Source organism: Formica exsecta, unplaced genomic scaffold (assembly GCF_003651465.1).
Source record: "Formica exsecta isolate Colony F162 unplaced genomic scaffold, ASM365146v1 scaffold20, whole genome shotgun sequence".
In the NCBI taxonomy this organism is placed as follows: domain Eukaryota; kingdom Metazoa; phylum Arthropoda; class Insecta; order Hymenoptera; family Formicidae; genus Formica; species Formica exsecta.
This window is the reverse complement of record NW_021849298.1, coordinates 398,749-417,528: the sequence shown is the minus strand read 5'-3', so window position 1 is coordinate 417,528 and position 18,780 is coordinate 398,749. Positions and strand designations below refer to the sequence as shown.

General features: G+C 31.5%; 2 protein-coding genes and 1 long non-coding RNA gene across 3 annotated transcripts; 2 read left to right on the top strand and 1 right to left on the bottom strand.

Moving 5' to 3' along the window:
* Window positions 1–606: 606 nt before the first annotated feature.
* Window positions 607–3,159, bottom strand: LOC115234551. The gene is made up of 3 exons (XR_003883930.1): window positions 2,896–3,159; window positions 2,284–2,561; window positions 607–808 (listed from the first exon to the last, which is right to left on the bottom strand). It is a non-coding gene; the product is annotated as an uncharacterized LOC115234551 (long non-coding RNA).
* Window positions 3,160–3,994: 835 nt separating this feature from the next.
* On the top strand, window positions 3,995–13,956 carry LOC115234556 (KH domain-containing protein akap-1). Its single transcript, XM_029805724.1, has 6 exons — window positions 3,995–4,169; window positions 9,971–10,756; window positions 10,919–11,434; window positions 11,521–11,739; window positions 11,845–11,978; window positions 12,062–13,956. The coding sequence occupies exons 2-6, from the start codon at window positions 10,015–10,017 to the stop codon at window positions 12,158–12,160; spliced, it is 1,710 nt and encodes a 569-aa protein (XP_029661584.1). The 5' UTR covers window positions 3,995–4,169; window positions 9,971–10,014; the 3' UTR covers window positions 12,161–13,956.
* Window positions 13,957–14,584: 628 nt separating this feature from the next.
* LOC115234562 (transmembrane protein 19) lies at window positions 14,585–17,647 on the top strand. The gene is made up of 6 exons (XM_029805736.1): window positions 14,585–15,075; window positions 16,035–16,145; window positions 16,398–16,685; window positions 16,832–16,936; window positions 17,103–17,318; window positions 17,443–17,647. Exons 1-6 carry the CDS (start codon window positions 14,922–14,924, stop codon window positions 17,595–17,597), a joined length of 1,029 nt encoding a protein of 342 aa, XP_029661596.1. The 5' UTR covers window positions 14,585–14,921; the 3' UTR covers window positions 17,598–17,647.
* The last annotated feature ends 1,133 nt before the right edge of the window (window positions 17,648–18,780 follow it).

Below are 18,780 nucleotides of genomic sequence, written 5' to 3'. Positions count from 1 at the left end.
TTTTTAGATTGGCCAAACACAGTAAGCGTGCATACTTTCGGTGGAACATCGCCAACGATCGAAAATGTGTCATGGATCTTCCAGTCGTAACGCCTCGCGCTCACGGATTTGCGAACCCCGGGAAATGCGTTTGAGTTTGCGAACCCCCAGACTGGAGGGGATTGACCCAGACACCCCCTCCAGCAGACGATTCTCCCTCTACCGGGTAGCTGTAGCTGCTTCTAGAACCCTACGCTATAGTCGATGAAACGAGGGTGCAAAACCCCGTCTGCTTGATAAACCGTTGCACCGCCCAAGTACGATAAACGCGATATCGTTTATCCATTCGTGAAAAAAAAATTCAGCCCGTACTGTACACTCGCGTATTGCCCCTCATATGAAATTGTACTTTTTTTCATATTTTATGAAAGCGATTAAATTGCGAATCATCGAAATTAAATTATCTCGTATTGCTTTTTTTCCGTTGGAATTAACATACAATTATTTATTATCTCATCTGAACATAGTTAGAGTTATTTCGGTTTTAAGATTCGTATTCAATTAATCTGACTGTATTTAATTAAATTTTATTTAATTAATTTGGCTTAATATAAATTATAAATATTGTATTGGCTTGTAGTGTTTTATATTTTGACTTTGTCATAATCGAGAGCTTTTCTCTTTAATTTTGTTTAATTGGTATATATAGTTATGAATAGTAAAATGATAAGTGACTCACGTTAGAGTACATCTATATTGATCTCTCAGCAGACACAGTTGCAGATGATTGGTGTCAGAAGCCATCAGGTGAAGCATTCGTAGAAACATTCTGCAAAAGAAAAAATGAATCTAATTAGAAAAAAAAAAATCTTTGTTATACTATTTATTTGATAAAAAAACGAACTATATTTTCCCACTGACTCAATAAATTATGAGCGATTAAAACGCTCGCGTGTTTAAAATACATGTACGTAGATATATGTCATGTAATTATAACATTAACAATCAGAGTATAATACTATCGTGATGTTTTACAGCATGACATCTTAGGATTACTCTTTGCACTTTCTCCATTAATTAAAATTAATAGATGTTATTAGAGAGAGCGCAAGGTGATCGCCCACGTTGGCACGAAAGCGATCAGTTTTGCATCGGGTGTTTCCCTTTCGTTCTCATTGAGATTTATGATTGTTAACGAAGCAAAGTAATATTTATTAAGAATCTTTATTAAGAAAATATTCAACATTGAAAATCGCTGGACAGACATCGCCTGTCATGCGTCGTGGAATTAAATTAGTTTGTAAATTGAGGTAAACTAAATTAACGAGGCAGGGAATACGCGAAGCAGTTCGTTATTATGAGCGAGACTCCGCGCGCATAAACAATCGGTGCATTTCAGTGTCATGGTTCGTATAACGTTCGACAAAGCAGGGGTTGCGAACCCCAGGAAAGTAGCCAGCCAGACAGACAGACTAACGTGAAAGGGGGTGATCCAGACACCCCCTCCACCGGGCTGTTTGCAAGCGACTCGACTACCGCATTGGTCTGTGCAAGTGGTGGTAAAGTATCACGATGGAAGGGCGGTGTTATAAAAAAATGATGCGACGACATCGAAGGGGTGACTACTGCGTTTCATCATGGCGCCGATAATAACGATCGTTTAATATTATAATTATCGCAATCAATATATAATAATTTTCGCAAAGTTGTTATGATTTCTGCATTCTAATTCAAATCAATTATAATTAACTTGCAAAAATTCACGATTAAAAAAATACAAAAAAATATCTTTTATTTCTAATTATTATATTTTAATATCCATTAACGGGCACTTTTTTTCTCGAGGAAATAATTTCGCGTCGATAAGGGAATTAAGGACAAGTCTGAAAAGAGAGAGAGAGAGAGAGAGAGAGAGAGAGAGATAAGTTACAAAGACTAGGTCTACAGAAAGAGAGTGGATATGTTTATCGTGATCCCTAAATGCGATTACTTATATATTATACTTAATGATAAGCACCTATAAGTCTTTTTTCTTCTTATATATCGAGGAGAAGCATTATACGTGGAAACACACAAGAACGATCCCTTGTCGCAATAACTATTAAGAATCTCGGTAGATTCGCGAAGATGGCACGCCCTGGCACTAGTGAGTGAGGACAAATAAAGGACAACGAACGAGGGAGACGGGTAGAGAAGGGCGGCATAGTTCTCTCTTTCTCTGTCTTTCTCTCTCTCTCCCTTTCTCTCTTTCTCTCGCTCTTTCTCTCGATGAGGAGGAGGGTTAGGAAGGAAGGGCAGACGTACCTACATCGAGCTTGGCGAGGGCGGCGAGAGGACGAGGGATGGCAGCCAGGGTGGAAAGGGAAAAGCGGGAGGGACGGCCGTGGTGTTGCTGACCCGACGACCGCTGTAACCTTGCGTCCCGACGCCCCGCATCCAGATCAAACGACCCCGTGCATCGCTCGAAGGTCTTCGAGTCCTAGACCAATAGATATTTCCGTACATCCCTCCTCCCTAGGTTAACCTCACGCTCGTTAGACCGAAAGCCAGAGCACGCGCTTCGTACTTTCTATTTTATTATTCTGTAAAATAAACGTACGTGCGTTTTATAAAAACACAGGTTGTTATCGTTATACTGACCGTAAATAGTTTATTTCGTGTATGAAATTACATTAATTCAGTATAAAACGAGGCACTTTTCTATCTTTATCAATATCAAAACAGGATATATATCCCAGTAATTCAATTCTTTATTTATGTGCTCTCTGCTAGAAATGACTGACTCGAAAGAATCTATGACAGAAACTTATACAAGATTCTTGAATTCTTAAATCTTTGATTTTTAAATTTTGACTGCCTATCTTTCAATTGCTTTTCTCAATATATTAGTATCGTTAATATATATCTTTTCTTTACCTGGTTTTAACTTTGATCCTTCGTTGAAAAAATGTGGAATCCGATGACTCTGACTCCGAGACTAAATTAGCGCGAACAATATAAACGGCACGCATGCGCGCATGAAATAATAAAATGATTATTGTGCGGATTTAACGCGCCATCTCGCATGTAATATGAAAACTGAGCAGTTTCATATTTATCGACAATTGATCTCGTTGCAAGTATCGACTCTTTATGGTATCGATGTTGTGAACCGTCGAATACACGTGCCATCAGATGGCATGACAGAAATATAAATTATTTAATTTATCAGTTACAAATTATTTTTATTCTTAACAAAATTATGTGACGAAAGTTTGATAGATATGATGATTATGATTACTAAAATAATCCAAGAGATTATATAGAGTCCATTATTTTAAATATATATACGCATACATATAAAATAAATAAATAAATAATAAATATATACATGTTTGTTCTCTTCATTACAAAATCTGAAATATTGCTTCTTTTATTTTCACGTGACAATGGGAGCTTTCCAACAAGAAAACGCAAATAGACATAATATAATATTACGCAATTGACTATTAAACTATTATAAATACAGAATTTGTAAAGACCCTAAAATTTTTCTATTTGACAACTATAATCTCTCATATGATATTGTGTTTGTGTGTGTTTCTTGTTGGAAAGCTTCCCATGTATAAGATCGTGATTGTACTTACAATACTGTAAATTTATATTAATAAAGTGTATCTTTCTCTGCTGCGTTAGAAATGCGTACAAGCGTAACGATATATACCTAGCAATATTATTTCAGGCTTGTGATTATTTACTTCGCTACTCGAAAATCAACTAGTTCCTTTCTAACCGCCTAGTTTCGCTAGTTACATTTACTAGCTATACACAGGATACTACCCAATACACTAGCGGCAGTACTAGGGAATCGTGTCTCGACGCGATGGCCAATCAGATTACCACTTTTCCGGAAATAATGAAACGTAACGAGTGGCGATTGGTCGTTGCGAGCGAAAATCTGCCAATAGGATTGACGCGACATGCGTGCACGAGCGTCGAAGATCGGTGTTGAAGAATCCGCGGCGCTTACCGAAGTGGCCATGTTCGCATTCCGTTGCTTGGAAATACACTATTAGCACGTGGCGTGTGCTCGCAGAAAATTCGCGACTAGTCGACCATCCGGTGAGTCGGAAACCTTCTTGGATGCGTCCAGCCGAAGCGCGCTACTCGTCGCAAATCGATCGTAGCCTCGCGAACATTTAACGACACCGGTAAGTAAATATCCGATATCCGGCAACATTCCTTCCTGCTCTCTCTCAACGGCTTTGGCTATCTGGCGGCGGCCGATTTCTGTTATCCTCCTGTTTACGGGTCAAGACGCTACGAAGCACGGAAATAAGCTGTATAATTAACGAGGGACAATTGCAATCCTTCACGTGGAGCCATCGGCAAGCGATCAGAGATCGGTATAAATATTAAAATCACCGATCGCACGCTCGCGTATGCCAGACTTTTCTTATTTCTAGTCGGATTCTTTAAACTAGTATTCGAGAATATGCTCTCTCTATACAGCTTGTGCATGATACATACACATGGAGATCTATTCATCTGCTTATTCTCCAATTACATCTGCTTCCCGGCTGCTTCTCATAATTGTTAGATTGTTGAATATTGGTGATATCGTATTTTTTTGGACTTGCTATTTTTTTTATGTTTATTATATCGTATTTTCGTAATTTGCTTTGTCCAAAATTCTTTTTATCTATATTATATGTATGTGTAGAATTACCAAATTAACACTTTGTTTTGTATAATTTTAACTTTTTTATACAATTTTAATATAAAAATGTAAAATCCTCTCGTGTGTATTTAAATAGTACAGTATCTAGGTAATAGTCTAGATTCTAGGTGTTCTATATATAAACAGCATGGGAAAGAGAGGAAGAGAGAGAGAGAGAGAATAGACATTGTATATTGAGCCTCTAAGCAGCAATATTGTGTCTTTTTTATCTAAATTATATTAAGAGTACATTTATATATATTTAATCAAAAAGTCTCCGTACATTTTAGTTAACTTACATCTTTAGTGTTTTATAATTTTGATTCAATTTTTAGTTAAAGAATGTAACAAAAATGTTTCATATATATTTATGGGGAAAATTATTTATTTAAGATTACAAAATCTCTATTCCTTTTTGTGACAATATTAATAAATTATTATTAATCTAACATTTGTTTTTATTATAAATAATTCTATTGTGTTATAGCAGAGACAATACTGTTGCATTCTAGTAATATTGATCTTACTTTTATTGTATTTCTTATGTTATATTTTCATAAATTCTTTCCTTATTTCGTAATTTTTTTCATATTTCCGTAGGTATCAGTTGGATTTATATCCGACGATTGTAGCAGTATATGATGGCTATATACAAACTTCTTGTATGTTATTGGTTTTGGAATCTTTATCTTGTTAGAAGATAACTTTCTTGTGCTTTTAATAATAATTATCATTTAATTTATTTACTCAAACAGTTATTTTTGATAGTTAATTTTGATATTTTTGATTTTGATATCATATAATCAATAATAAATATTTCTAGTAAATATTCTCTTACCAGTGACATTCATGCAATCCTATACAAGTATATACTTCCATTTGTTTTGTAGTTGAATAGACTTTATGATCTATATTCGAATTTTTCTAAACTTTTGCATGTCTTTCAGTCGTTTTCAAATTGTTGAATCTGCATTTATTACTAATATAAGATTGAGTTTTTCAAAACTATGTTTCTGTGTAAATATTCTATCCTGACCAAGTTTATATACACCTTTGTATATCTTTCCGATCAGTAAAAAAGTATTTCCTTGTTACATTAATTATATTTTATTTTTCTTAATGCATTATAAATTGTCTCAGATGCAATTCTAATGTTATAATTAGTTTCAATTACATTTACGAGTTTTGAAGCATTTGTCTTTAAATAGACCTTCAAAATGTATAATTCGACTTTAATCTTTATAAAAGATCTTTTGTGAAATATATTTATGATTTTTTCAATATAATTGTATTTACTAAATTTATCTACAATATATTACAGTAATTCTATAATATATAAATGAAATTAAATTATTGCTCTTGTTTTTCTTTTGTTATTCTTATAATTACAATTACATAATTACTCACAAAGTGGAGATTTGATATAATTTTATTTTTTTCAAAATTATTTTAAACTTTTCGTTTGTTCTGCCTGCTTGCCAACACGAAAGTATCATAAGATCTTACCTTTATATGTGACCTAACCCATGTTTGTTTACATCGTATTATGTATTTTCATTCAAATTGTATACTGAGACTTACATATGTCATTTTGTTTAATTTATATTTAACACACACTGCGAGTCACAGACTGGGATATTCTATTTCACTTATATGCGATTTATTGATAAACGAGAGTCAAAGATAAAACATATGAACATATTTATTTTGCTTTTTACTTTATACTGTTGATTTATGTAATGTTAAAACTTTGGCTAATTTATCATATGGAGACTTACTATATGGATACTGACTATATAATTGAGGTAGATCATGCAACAGCTATTATATCCGACAATTTCTCTTTAAGAAAAAAAAGAAAATTGATATTGATTTCGGATAAGAATTAATTCTTTATGATTAATTGCTTTGTTGAAATAAATCTTTGTCCAACTTTATAGAACTAATTTATTTCAAACTATAATGTATGTGTTGTGTGTGTGTATGTATAAGAAATAAATATGTACGTTTTTCTGATCATAATCCATATAACTATGATAAAGATCGGGAGTCTCTTAATACGACTTTTTGAAGATGCGGAATTGAAGGTTACAACAAAGAAAGATATTTGCTTATTTTATCAAGTTACCACAATTTCTCGTCTTTCCTTCTCTTGTGTGATGCTTTTACTATACTTTACTCACACCGGTTATTTCATCAGTCGCGCGCAACGCAGGTTCAACATTCCGAAAGCATGTTGAACCAGTATACGTCGTTTGACTTATAACGCATAGCATATATTCGAGTTGTTAATGCCAAATTTTTTCGTTCAAAATTGGGATAGATAATTAATGCTCAAAGGAGTAACAAATATAGCTTAAATGTTAACGGCGAAAAGATCGATATATAAAGATATATATAATGGTGAAAAACGCGCATACAATTAACAATTGATGGGGGATTACTATAGATAAAAGTAAACTTTTTTTTTGAACAATTCAAATTAAAAGACTTCTTTTTTGCAATGCTAATTACTTTCTATTTTGAGATTCTATTCTATTTATACATAATTCAATTTCTATAAGTAATAGAATCGCTCAACTCGATTTAAAAAATCGATCTAAAAAATTAACTTATTTGGTAATCAATTTAACTTATTTTTTTTCTCTAATGTCTTTTCTCCGTATTATGATGTCATATTATCGCTATTTTATTTTGACCGAATTTCTTTCTCACAATCCCGAAGCATGTCGCTTTTATATGATATAGATGATTTTTGTGCTGTGTCTATCCAGTTTCAAAAATTGTTAATTGAATCTCTTAGTATGTAAAATTACACTCTAAATTTTAAAACTTCATTTTTTTTACTAGTCGTTTTGATCGCGATTTTCCACGTTACAATTGAATTATATTGATAGTTAGATGGAACTTGAATTTATATATTATTTGCGTTATCTTACGTTTGAAACTTCCGATGAAAAAATAATTGGTGATTTATTATCAAAGTAAATTCAATCATTCAGTTCTAGATATCTATTTATCGCAGTGATACCAAACTCAGTTATACAAAATATCCTGCATTTGTAGATTTATATTTGTATAATATTTTCTCATCAATACAATTAATTTAATATATATATACATGTGTGTACTAAAAACTGACCAAACATTTTAGAACCTATATTATTTTGCCCCACATATAAATAAGTTGTGATGTTATCGCGCTTGTTTGAAGGTGATAGTTATTTGGCTGACAATCTAGAAATCGGATCTATAAATTAGTCGAGTATGCATATCGCTATCGCCAGAACGGTGAAGTTATCAGTAAAAATATAATGATCCAGATCTATATAATTTACTGAAATACGACTTGATACTCTAAGGGAGGTCATTTTATTCCAGTCGCAAGATAAAAGAGAATATACATATTTTATTTTTTATTGGAATTATTATTTCTCATTATAATATATTATTCTTAGAAATTTTACTCAAAATTATATTACTTTTGTGTCGCCCTATACGAAGTTATCGAAGATCTTGATCACAGTGTGAATACCGCGACCGCACCTGCGTAACCGGTGAATAGTTCCAGTCAAACTGGTCCTCGACATTAACCACGTGTTGAAAATCCGCGAGTTGTAGTATTACTCCAATCGTACTGACATCAATAGCGCGTTCGCGTAATCCATATTTCGACTAATTTCGACGTGTATTGTTTCGAGTTCACTTTCGGATGTTACGTAAATCCATTTGGATAAATCTCGGTGATTATGACAAAATATTTCGAAAATATACGAAGAGCAACTCAATCATGATCAGCTAAAAGCATTGGATCGATTGACATTGTATGCTGATGTAAGTAAATAGTACGCGATGAGAATTTATTGCTTTAATAAGAATTTTTAATACATGCTGTTTTTTGAATTTTTGAAATTTTTATATTTTGATGTAAACATAGTGATGACATAAGATACCTTGCTTCATTGCTTTGATGATATATTTTAAAACTTTAGCGATTACATACTAGGCTGTCGAATATTTGATTTCGCAAAATATTTAATTATTGTTCCGTGTTGTTTTTATCGTCAAGTAATGGCTATATTTCAACTTAAGTTTGTATTAGGTTTATAATTTTTAAATGTATATATATTTGAAATTTTATTTTGTTATTAATTAATTTTATAATGAAAATTTAAGTCTTAAGTGCTAAAAAAAGTTGCATATTATTTTACTAACTTAAATGTCATTGTTTACTTTGCATGTGTGTATGTGTGTATGTATGTATATGTAATCTGCATACTATTTATGACACATTAATTAATTTTATAATGAAAATTTAAGTCTTAAGTGCTAAAAAAAGTTGCATATTATTTTACTAACTTAAATGTCATTGTTTACTTTGCATGTGTGTATGTGTGTATGTATGTATATGTGATCTGTATACTATTTATGACACACATCTTGTTTACATCTCGTTTACATATCGTTCTATATATTAGCTATAATTATGTTTCATTAACTATTTTTATCTGATTGATTCATAGCTTTGTTGAATAATTGTTGATAATTGAATCATTTATTGTTTCGTTATTATGTCATACTTGCGATCGTATTGCAATCATTGGATTATTATTAATTATTCTTCTATTCGTATTTATCAGCGTAGAGCAATGTTCTATCACGAACGGATTCATGGACTTGACGCGAATTGAATATCTGATTGATATGTGATTAATTTATTATTACACTTATAGCAATACTTTAGAGATCATTTCAATCAAGTTTTTTCCATTCAGTATTTCATATATATGTATATATCAATATATGTTAACGTTCTTAATTTATCGATATTCAGTTGTGTCACAGAGTTATATAAAATATTATGAAAAATTTATAGATTCTCTCTTCTCTTGTCTTTTCTTGAGTAAATTTTTATTTTAAATTGTGTTTTACAATTTTCAAATATTGTTATCATTATGTCTGAACGGAAAAATTGATAGTTATGCGCGAACTAAAGTCCATGGAATTTTACGTCGGCATATCGTCTTGTTTTACACGTGTTGTTTTTGTGTATTGATCGCTGATCAGCAAGTGCTTCACTTAAGATTATATAAACAGGATTGATCACCTATAAAGAGTATTACATCGTATCAACAAGATAATTAAATGAAATATCGTATCCCCTTATTAATTTCATTAAAAAAATTGTATTATAATCGTCATATATAAATATTATTATTGTGATAGACATCACTTAAGTGTTCGCCAAAGTAGTAGGAGCTTAAAAGCTGTGCATATCTACCTCGATTTCAGTATCAGCGAACTTCCAGTAACGGCAGCTACCGTGGACTCGCACTATGAATTCTCCAATTCATGTACAATTAGTGAAATGGACGGTCCCGGCAGTGGCTCTTGTCATCGCTTTCTTTTGGTACAAACGCCGTCGGATAGACAGAGCTGAACTTCAATGGAATGATACAGGGGGAATCGCGAAATCGAATCACGAAGAAAAAACTGTTCTGAGCGATACAAAGGAGGCTGACACGAGCTGCAACAACTCCAGCATTCAAGAAGAGATCGGTCAATCCTCGATCGACTGCTGTTACACCCCACGAGAACAGTCATCTCGTGTCCCAAGGAAGGTCAGCGAGAGTGTGGACATCCCAATTAAGAAATCAACATCGCAATCGTCTTTTTGTAGCAGTAGTCAGATGAGATGCATGGAGACTGACACTATGTTCAACATGGATGTACAGCTGAGCGGCAATCCGAACGCTAGCTACTTTGAACTGATCGCCAGGAGTCAGAACGTACCCTGCGAGTCAGACAGTACAATCGTGGACAACACAGCGGAGATATTTCAAGCTGTTGTTGACAAAAAGGAAGATCTGCATCGCGAGACGGAGTCACAAAAGTATATCGCGGACGAATATCATTATGAAGAGAATAAACAGCAAGTTGAAATACACACCATCGAGACTCAGGGACAAGAGGCCGATGAAAGAGACTCGGCCAATCACAGTCCGGTTTCCGGAGTTCTGGAAGGCAGCGTCACAGATGAAGCCAGGAGTGAAGGAAGCACTACGGACAGTGGAAAAGGTGAATTATTATCGATGGATTTATTTAATCTATCCATTTATTGGAAGAATTCTAGATATTCGATTCTATCTATAATATATACAAATAAAAAAATAAGGTAAAGCATCAAAATTCATAATATACAATTTTTTTTTCATAAGATACAATTTTTATTTTATCTAGGTGGAAGTATCAACGGATGCAGGAAGGATAATACTGTACCATCTATCTATGACTTTGCTATACCACAACATCTGGTCGGTAGATTGATCGGCCGTCACGGTAGCTTTTTACAAAGTATCCGTACAAAGGCCGACGTCAGCATATATGTAAATGATCACCCCTGCGATGGCGATCATAAGATTTGCTCGATACGAGGAAGTGTTGAGAGAATTAACGTCGCGCTTAAAATAATAAGGCAAAAGTTCCCAGAGAAAAGGTTTCCAGAAGTAACATTAGAGGAAATCTCCACGATACCTGAAGTAAATGAGGAGGTTCCATGTAACATCCCTTTGATACGCTCCCTGTCCCTAATTGATAGTGTTAGTAATGACGTCTATGTCTCTCACATCGTCAAGCCGAACTGGCTCTTCGTTCAGCTTTCGACTCACCCATCGTTCCATCTTCTAGAAAGCTTAGAAGAGAGCATGACGTGTTGGTATAATAACGCAGAATTACCGCCATCGGATGTTTTCAATAGTAAGTATTGTTGTTTATAGTATTTTATTGTATTTGTATAAGCAAAATCACAGAATATTGGAATCGCGAAATGCATTATTCTGCAGAGGGCGATTACGTGGCTGTAAATTGGAACGAAAAATGGGTCAGAGGCTATATTGAAAAACTAGACCCATCGGGAGAAAAGAATATAGTGCGATTAGTCGATCATGGTGGCTACTGGGTACTTAACAACTCGCAATTTAAGCCGTTGGTGATGGATTATCTGAGTAGTTTGCCTTTCCAAGCGATCGAAATCTTTATAGCGTATATCCAGCCAAAAAACGGTAACTATATATTGATGTTGTGTTAGCTCCTCTAAACTGTAAATCATTTCTTCTCAGATATATGATTATACGAATATATAATTATATGATTATTTCCATATTTAGGTGAGTGGTCACCAGAAGCTTACAATTCGGCATATCTTCTTTGTAAAAGCAATGGGATTGGTCAAGCTGTCATTGAATACCGTATTGAAGATAACGTTTATACCAATATTTATTTTACTGTCCAAAATTATGGAGTAAGTATTTATCACTCAAATATTACATGATAAAACTCTTTATGCTTTTAATATATGGACTCAAATTAATTAAATTTTTCAAGCTGATTTCCCTTGCTGAAGACTTGTTACTGAAAGGCCATGCAGAACATGTACCAGGGGAACATACGAAACTAGAAACACTTGAATCCATCTGTACATAAGAGTTGTAAGAAACTCTACCATTCTCAAATTTCCTACCGAATCATAACGCGTAATTCACAATTCTTAGCCAGTATTGACTAGAATCTAGTGTAATCGCCATCGGTAACCCTTTAACTGCGTTAAACTGTATTATTTTGTTCTTTGACTTTGTCTGATATTTACTGCGTTGAAGTCGCCGTGAATACCTTGACGTACATTCTTCCTTTAATAGGTTGAGTATCTACATAGAAACATAATAAGTAAAATAATGCAGTACATAAAATATTCTAATGTGAATAAGAAAATTATATTTCAGTGTACACAGAAGGTATACAGAAATCTTAATCGCGTTTAAACAGCATTTATAATACTCCTTTAAGTATTGCTCAGAAAGAACGCGTCCTGTAAGCATAGACTCGTGGATTCAAACGAGTTCTGACAAGTACAAAGGATTTGATTTAATCCGATAATATAAGAATTCTTTTTTATAGTAATTGTTTCTAAATTGTATTGCCTCTCAATTTTCTCTTTTTTACTTGGAAAACTTGAAATTTTTCACATTTATAGTTATTTACAGGACAAGTCTTTCAAATAGCTTCAAGTAAGCACTCAGGAATCTGCTTTTGTTGCCTTCATTGTAAATGTCTCAAGACTGTTGCAAAGATAAATGCAAAAATGTCATGTTTTCTCTTCTAAATCTCCATTATACTTTTGTACATAATGTAAAATATTTTTTCAATTGTTTATGTAGAATATTTATATGTAGCAAGTGAGAGAAAACCATAAAGAGAAAATATTGCTATATAATGTTAATCATAAAATAAAGTATAAATAATGACTGGATTTTACTAAATAGTGTCACACATCTTAAGTTGAAAATCGTATCGGATAACTCAGACGAATCTGGAAATTCGGTTCTACGTGACTCATATCCATTTCTGATTGTAGGCGATTCGGTAATTCATTAAAATATATATCATTGGTTTAATTTCGCGTTAATTTTACATTGTATCAAACTCGTCGTAAAAATTATTGTTAAATGTGATATTTCATTTATTATCCCGCGTGTTTTTTCAAATTATTTAAACGTAGTTGAGCTAATTTATATTCAAACGTTATTTTTCAATAACATATATTTTGTAATGTAACTTTATTATCGTGGTATAAAATAATTATTTTATGCTTATACTAATTGTTCTCTTAAACTGTATGATGTTTGAGATATTTTTTCGGCGTTTCAAGACTAAGCTTTTGGATTAATCCAAACGTATAATGTGTATATTTCATTGTTTACTAAAATGTCTATAATTCTATTTACGCGATTTGCTAACGCTTTTTTTCTATGCAAGATTTTGGTATAGTAGAACTTGATTAACTGAAAAAAATCTATTTCTTATGTATTGAGCTCAATTAAAAATGTAATTTGGCAATTATAAAATGTTAATATTGTTGATTGAAAATAATATAGAAATATTTTTCTAGGAAGATTATATATATACGTATAAGGTCACAGTCACTCTATATCGCTCACAATGTATATGCTTTTTCGCGCGCTGCGACTAAAACGTTATAATTTATTATATTTCTTTACATTAGCAATTCGATAATATAGCGACAATATAGCGCAATAAACATCGTCACGTGATGATCATTCATAATTAATTATATCTTGTACATATAATATATAATTGATCGCAATCTTTGACTTAAATTTTGTACACTGCTTCATTATATATATATATATATTAAATCAGTAAATTATAAGTTATTTTGTATATATACATTTCAGTATAACTTTTTAGAAGTTATCATCAAACCTGTGTATTATTTTCATTGCAAGTTCTTATATCTTTTATATATACATCTTTTATAAAATAAAATGTAATAAAAATTACAACAAAGAGAGGGTTATGCTAAGAAAGTTATAGAATTATGCTAAGATTTACATCATTGTTTCGTATTGCAAAACAGAAATAAAGATGTTAGTAAATGGCTAAATTATAGTATATTACAAATATTTCCCCTTCCCATATTTTTCTTATTTGCTGTCAAATAAATATAGTCGATTCTTTGTGTTCTAAAAAATTTATTTTACGTTTTTCTTTATCCAAAATCATTTTTTTATGTTCTGTTTTTCTATAAAGTATTCTCATCGTGCTTTTTCACTACTCATATTTGCCACGTAGTCACTGTAAGTCGAATTTTTGTTTTCTAAGGTTTTCTGTGTTCTATGTTTCTATCTATTTTCAAATCAGCTGTTTTCTTATTTGTCAAAGTTCATCTTTCTTCTTCCAATGTGAAAAGAAAAAGATAAACTCTGAATTAGTGTAGCCAGTTTAGCTATAAAGAACAGAATCTCTTGTATCGATCTTCCTTTTTCATATTTGCACGTGAACACGTCATCATATGTTATGAATGAAATCTAATAATAGAAAAACAGAGTACGTAACATTTGTATTCCGCGCAAAGTGCAGGAGAGGTGCAGTTGGAAAGAACAGATCTTACACGTGTCGCGTCTATACATCATTGTGAAAATACCATTATTTCATCTTGTTTGTTCTAAAAAAAAAATCATTTAACAACACGTCCTATAAGCGTGGTGCTGTGTCACGAGAAGGACAAGTATTCGTAAAGGGAAAAGTTATTCCCTTGTTTTCTCATATGTTGTGTTGATGTCCCGCGTGTATTTTTCGAAACAACTTTTAGTTTTCCTGCAAAAATTGCACAGTTTTTCAGATCGATTTATTGTGACTGATCGGATTTATACAAGCTTTTCGTAATATGATTTCTCTTGGAAATCACGAAGAGACCCGGCACTCTCGCGTCTTAATGCCGGTGTTCCTGAGTGCCTGCGCGATTCCGATCTCGATGCTCTTCTGGATAGTAAACGTAGCTTACTCGATACTATGGCCAGACACCAGAAACTTCACGGAAGGTTTTGTATATCCAATGATGAAAACTTTCAAAAACACTCGAATAATTATTAGGTTAGAGAATACGCACATATATATCCGTGTATATATATATATATATATATAACTTTGTGTATTAAACTGCTTCATTTAATTATTTTTTTTCGTGCTGCTTTTTGATATAATTAAAAAACAATTGTAAACATGATTCTCTTATGAAAAAAAATCCGCTAATACGTGGGTTGCATAACAAGTCATATAACTCAAATATGAAGTATATTTAATGCAGTATAAGCAAATTTTTTTTGCACTTTGCATAAAGAGAAATTCTGGTGAAATGATTGGCACTATCGATCTTTGTGCAATAAAATAAAATTTTTATTTGTACATCTCAACTGGCAGGTTGATGATCTTCATCGGCAAGAATTTGTACTTTCAAGAGATGACAGAACTATTACAGGGTTAAAAAAAATGGCAAATTAATTTATAAAGTGCGTAAACAATAGAGATTTATAAAGAAGTTATTACATCACTATATTATCATTACTCAATTTTTTACAGTGCGCTGATTATGCAAGAATAAATAATACACTTCAACTGATATATTGCGAAATATCCCAGCAATTTCTTATAAAGAATTTTTTTGTGTATCTATTTTTTGTATTTCTATGTTGCAAAGTTGCTCAATGTTCTTTTAATTTATAAACATTCACATTTTTATTGAGATAAAGACTATATCAACTTGCAAATCAAAATATATGATAAATAGAAATTTAATTTTGTTACTGAAATCCATTTTGATAATTATATAATTTCTTTTTAAACAATCAATGTTTCTGTTGATAAAAGTATTAGCTGTAAAATATAAACTATTTTTTGTTTTAAGTCATGTTGCATTATGTTCATAAATGTAATTGCATTGAAATTTATGGTATATTAATGATATTTTTCAATACTTGCAAGAATTATATTTCTATTTTAGAACACTCAGTTATCTCACCTTGGAGATGGTTGGCAGCAGTCTTTATTCCATTGTTGTTCATGTTCTGGGGCTTGCGTAGAAAAAGTCTGCATGTCAGTGGTGCAATTTTTGGTAATGAAATATCTATATAATTTTGCAATGTAAGAAAATGTAAAATAAAATACACACACACATTAGATAACATAAAGAATAAAATACTTGAGGTGCTGTTAAATCAAGATATATATATAATCAAATATTGTTTATATAATCAATCAAATAAATGACAACAACAAAAACATCTTTTGTTACTGAATTATGATGTATGAAATTATAAGCAACCATAAGACATTAAAAAAAAAGATTAATTAATTTCCACCTTAGGTCTCTTCGTGGGTTTTATCTTGACACTCTCGAGCTTTGCTCACTTATCAGCTCTTGCGACGTTTTTTGTCACTGGATCGAAAGTGACAAAGTTTCGGTCCGAACAAAAGAAAAAACTTGAAGCTGATTTCAAGGAAGGTGGCCAACGGACCTGGATACAAGTACTGTGTAATAGTGGTATGGCTACACAATTGGCTCTATTATACCTTTTGGATATCGGAAGCGGAGAAAGGCCCATCGACTTTGACAAGGAATATCGAAGCTCGTGGTTGTCCATTGGGATATTAGGTAACAAGTCAATGTTTTAATAGATAATATAACAGTATAATTATGATATTTCAATTTCAAAAAAGCTCGCTTTCATTTCCAAAGTGCAAGTTTAAAATTTTTAACTAATTTTTAAATGTGGTTTCCAATTTACTTCTTACAATTAGGAGCATTTGCGTGTTGCAATGGTGATACATGGGCTTCAGAGTTGGGTACAGTGATTGGCACAGGCGACCCTTTCCTCATTACAACAAGAAAAAGGGTGCCAAGAGGTAAGAATGTTAATTTTGTAGGATACCAATAAGGATAAATTCCGCATCAATAAAATAGATTTTTTGTATATGCAATTTGTAGTAAAGATTAATTATCGTTCCTTTTATAATAAAATTGTTAAAAATATAGTCAGTTTATTAGAATCTTTGCACTTTATTATTCAAGGAACAAATGGTGGTGTATCATGGATAGGTCTGTTATGTTCCACCATTGGCGGTTTAATAGTTGGGCTTATCTATTATATTGTGATATTAAATACTGTCGATACGGCTGTGTTACAACTAGCAGCACCACAGTGGCCTATCATAATTATCGCAGGATTCGCAGGCTATTTTGGCTCCATTTTAGATTCCGTCCTCGGTGCGACTTTACAATATTCAGGTAATGTAAATATATTTTCAAATCTTGTATCATCTTTTTTAGTGCTTTAAATTCAGAATTCTTAAAAATAGTTCCTAGTATTATAGATTATCATACCATGTGTAATATATAATCGACTTTTTAGGAATGGATGAAAAAGGTTTTATAGTAGACCGGCCGGGAAAAGGTGTAAGACATATTTGTGGTAAACAACTCCTAGATAATCACAGTGTTAATCTCCTTTCTAGTATTGGTATCGCTCTTGTTCTTCCGAGAATAGCCAATATTTTCTGGCCATAAAATTTCAGATTTATTTAAAAACATAATATTAAATTATTAATATTTTGTTATCAAGTGCATTTTTATTTTGACCTACATAAAAAAATTTTCGCACGATTTTGTATATCTTGTATATTTTTCTAAACTGTTTTACTCAGGGATGAAAGAATTACTTCAAGAATTAATAAAAAAAATCTTACTTATATATAAAATTATATTTATTTCAGCAATTTTTAATATAAATATGAATTAAAAACAATGATAATATTTAAACATTGACTTCGCAAATAAGTTAATTAATTAATTGAGTTTTTATTTATTTTTTGTTTAATAAATATTGATTAAATAATTAATATATATGATCTTATATTATTCTGCTGTTCTTTATAATATTCTACGATATCATTTAATGAAACATGGGTTATAAAAAAATACTTTACAAAAGGCTCACATTTTTATTATATAATTTACATGCAATGTTCACGCGGCATTACTATTCGCTGCAACTATATTTCTCAGATTGAAGATATTACTAGAACAAATTTATAGGATTATCTTATGAAGATGTTTTCTACATCTATAATATGATGTATATAAGAATGATGATACAACATGATATATTATTTGTGAAACAGCTCAAAATAAAATCAGTATTCTTATATATTTATATGTAAAATATGCAAGATGTATATAATACACAAAGAATCATATTTTCTTCAACTAGAATTTTTTGGACGAAATTACAAATGATTGCTATTGAACATTAATTTTATTTTTATAATTTAGAATTAAAATAAAACATTTTTTGAGAGAGAGAAACACAAATTCACACATATTTTTGACCGTAATAAAATTTATCTTTAAATAACAAGTTTGAAATTAATTTAATTAAAATATTAAGTTTTTTACTCATATTCTTGTAGATTAATAGCTAAATTCGTCTTCCAACTATTATTCAATTAAAATACAATATAGAGAATTCTCAGGATACATTATTAAAATCTAATATGGAGATAAATAACATAAATCAGTTGTCATATCAGAAAATAATATCAAAATTTAATATTATTGTTATTATATAACATTTAAATATGTACTTAATTTTTATCTCATATTCATATAAAATAAGAGATAAAAACATGGAAAATTTTACGTTGTATATTACAAAATTTTGTAATTTGATCAGATAACTCATATATATATA

Excerpts from the sequence above, each read along its gene's own strand:
- LOC115234556 (XM_029805724.1), top strand. The coding sequence starts at position 10,015 with ATGAATTCTCCAATTCATGTACAATTAGTGAAATGGACGGTCCCGGCA. Across the intron at positions 10,757-10,918 it reads CACTACGGACAGTGGAAAAG|GTGGAAGTATCAACGGATGC; the intron begins GTGAATTATTAT and ends TATTTTATCTAG. Across the intron at positions 11,435-11,520 it reads GCCATCGGATGTTTTCAATA|AGGGCGATTACGTGGCTGTA; the intron begins GTAAGTATTGTT and ends ATTATTCTGCAG.
- LOC115234562 (XM_029805736.1), top strand. The coding sequence starts at position 14,922 with ATGATTTCTCTTGGAAATCACGAAGAGACCCGGCACTCTCGCGTCTTA. Across the intron at positions 16,146-16,397 it reads TGTCAGTGGTGCAATTTTTG|GTCTCTTCGTGGGTTTTATC; the intron begins GTAATGAAATAT and ends TTTCCACCTTAG. Across the intron at positions 16,937-17,102 it reads AAGAAAAAGGGTGCCAAGAG|GAACAAATGGTGGTGTATCA; the intron begins GTAAGAATGTTA and ends TTATTATTCAAG.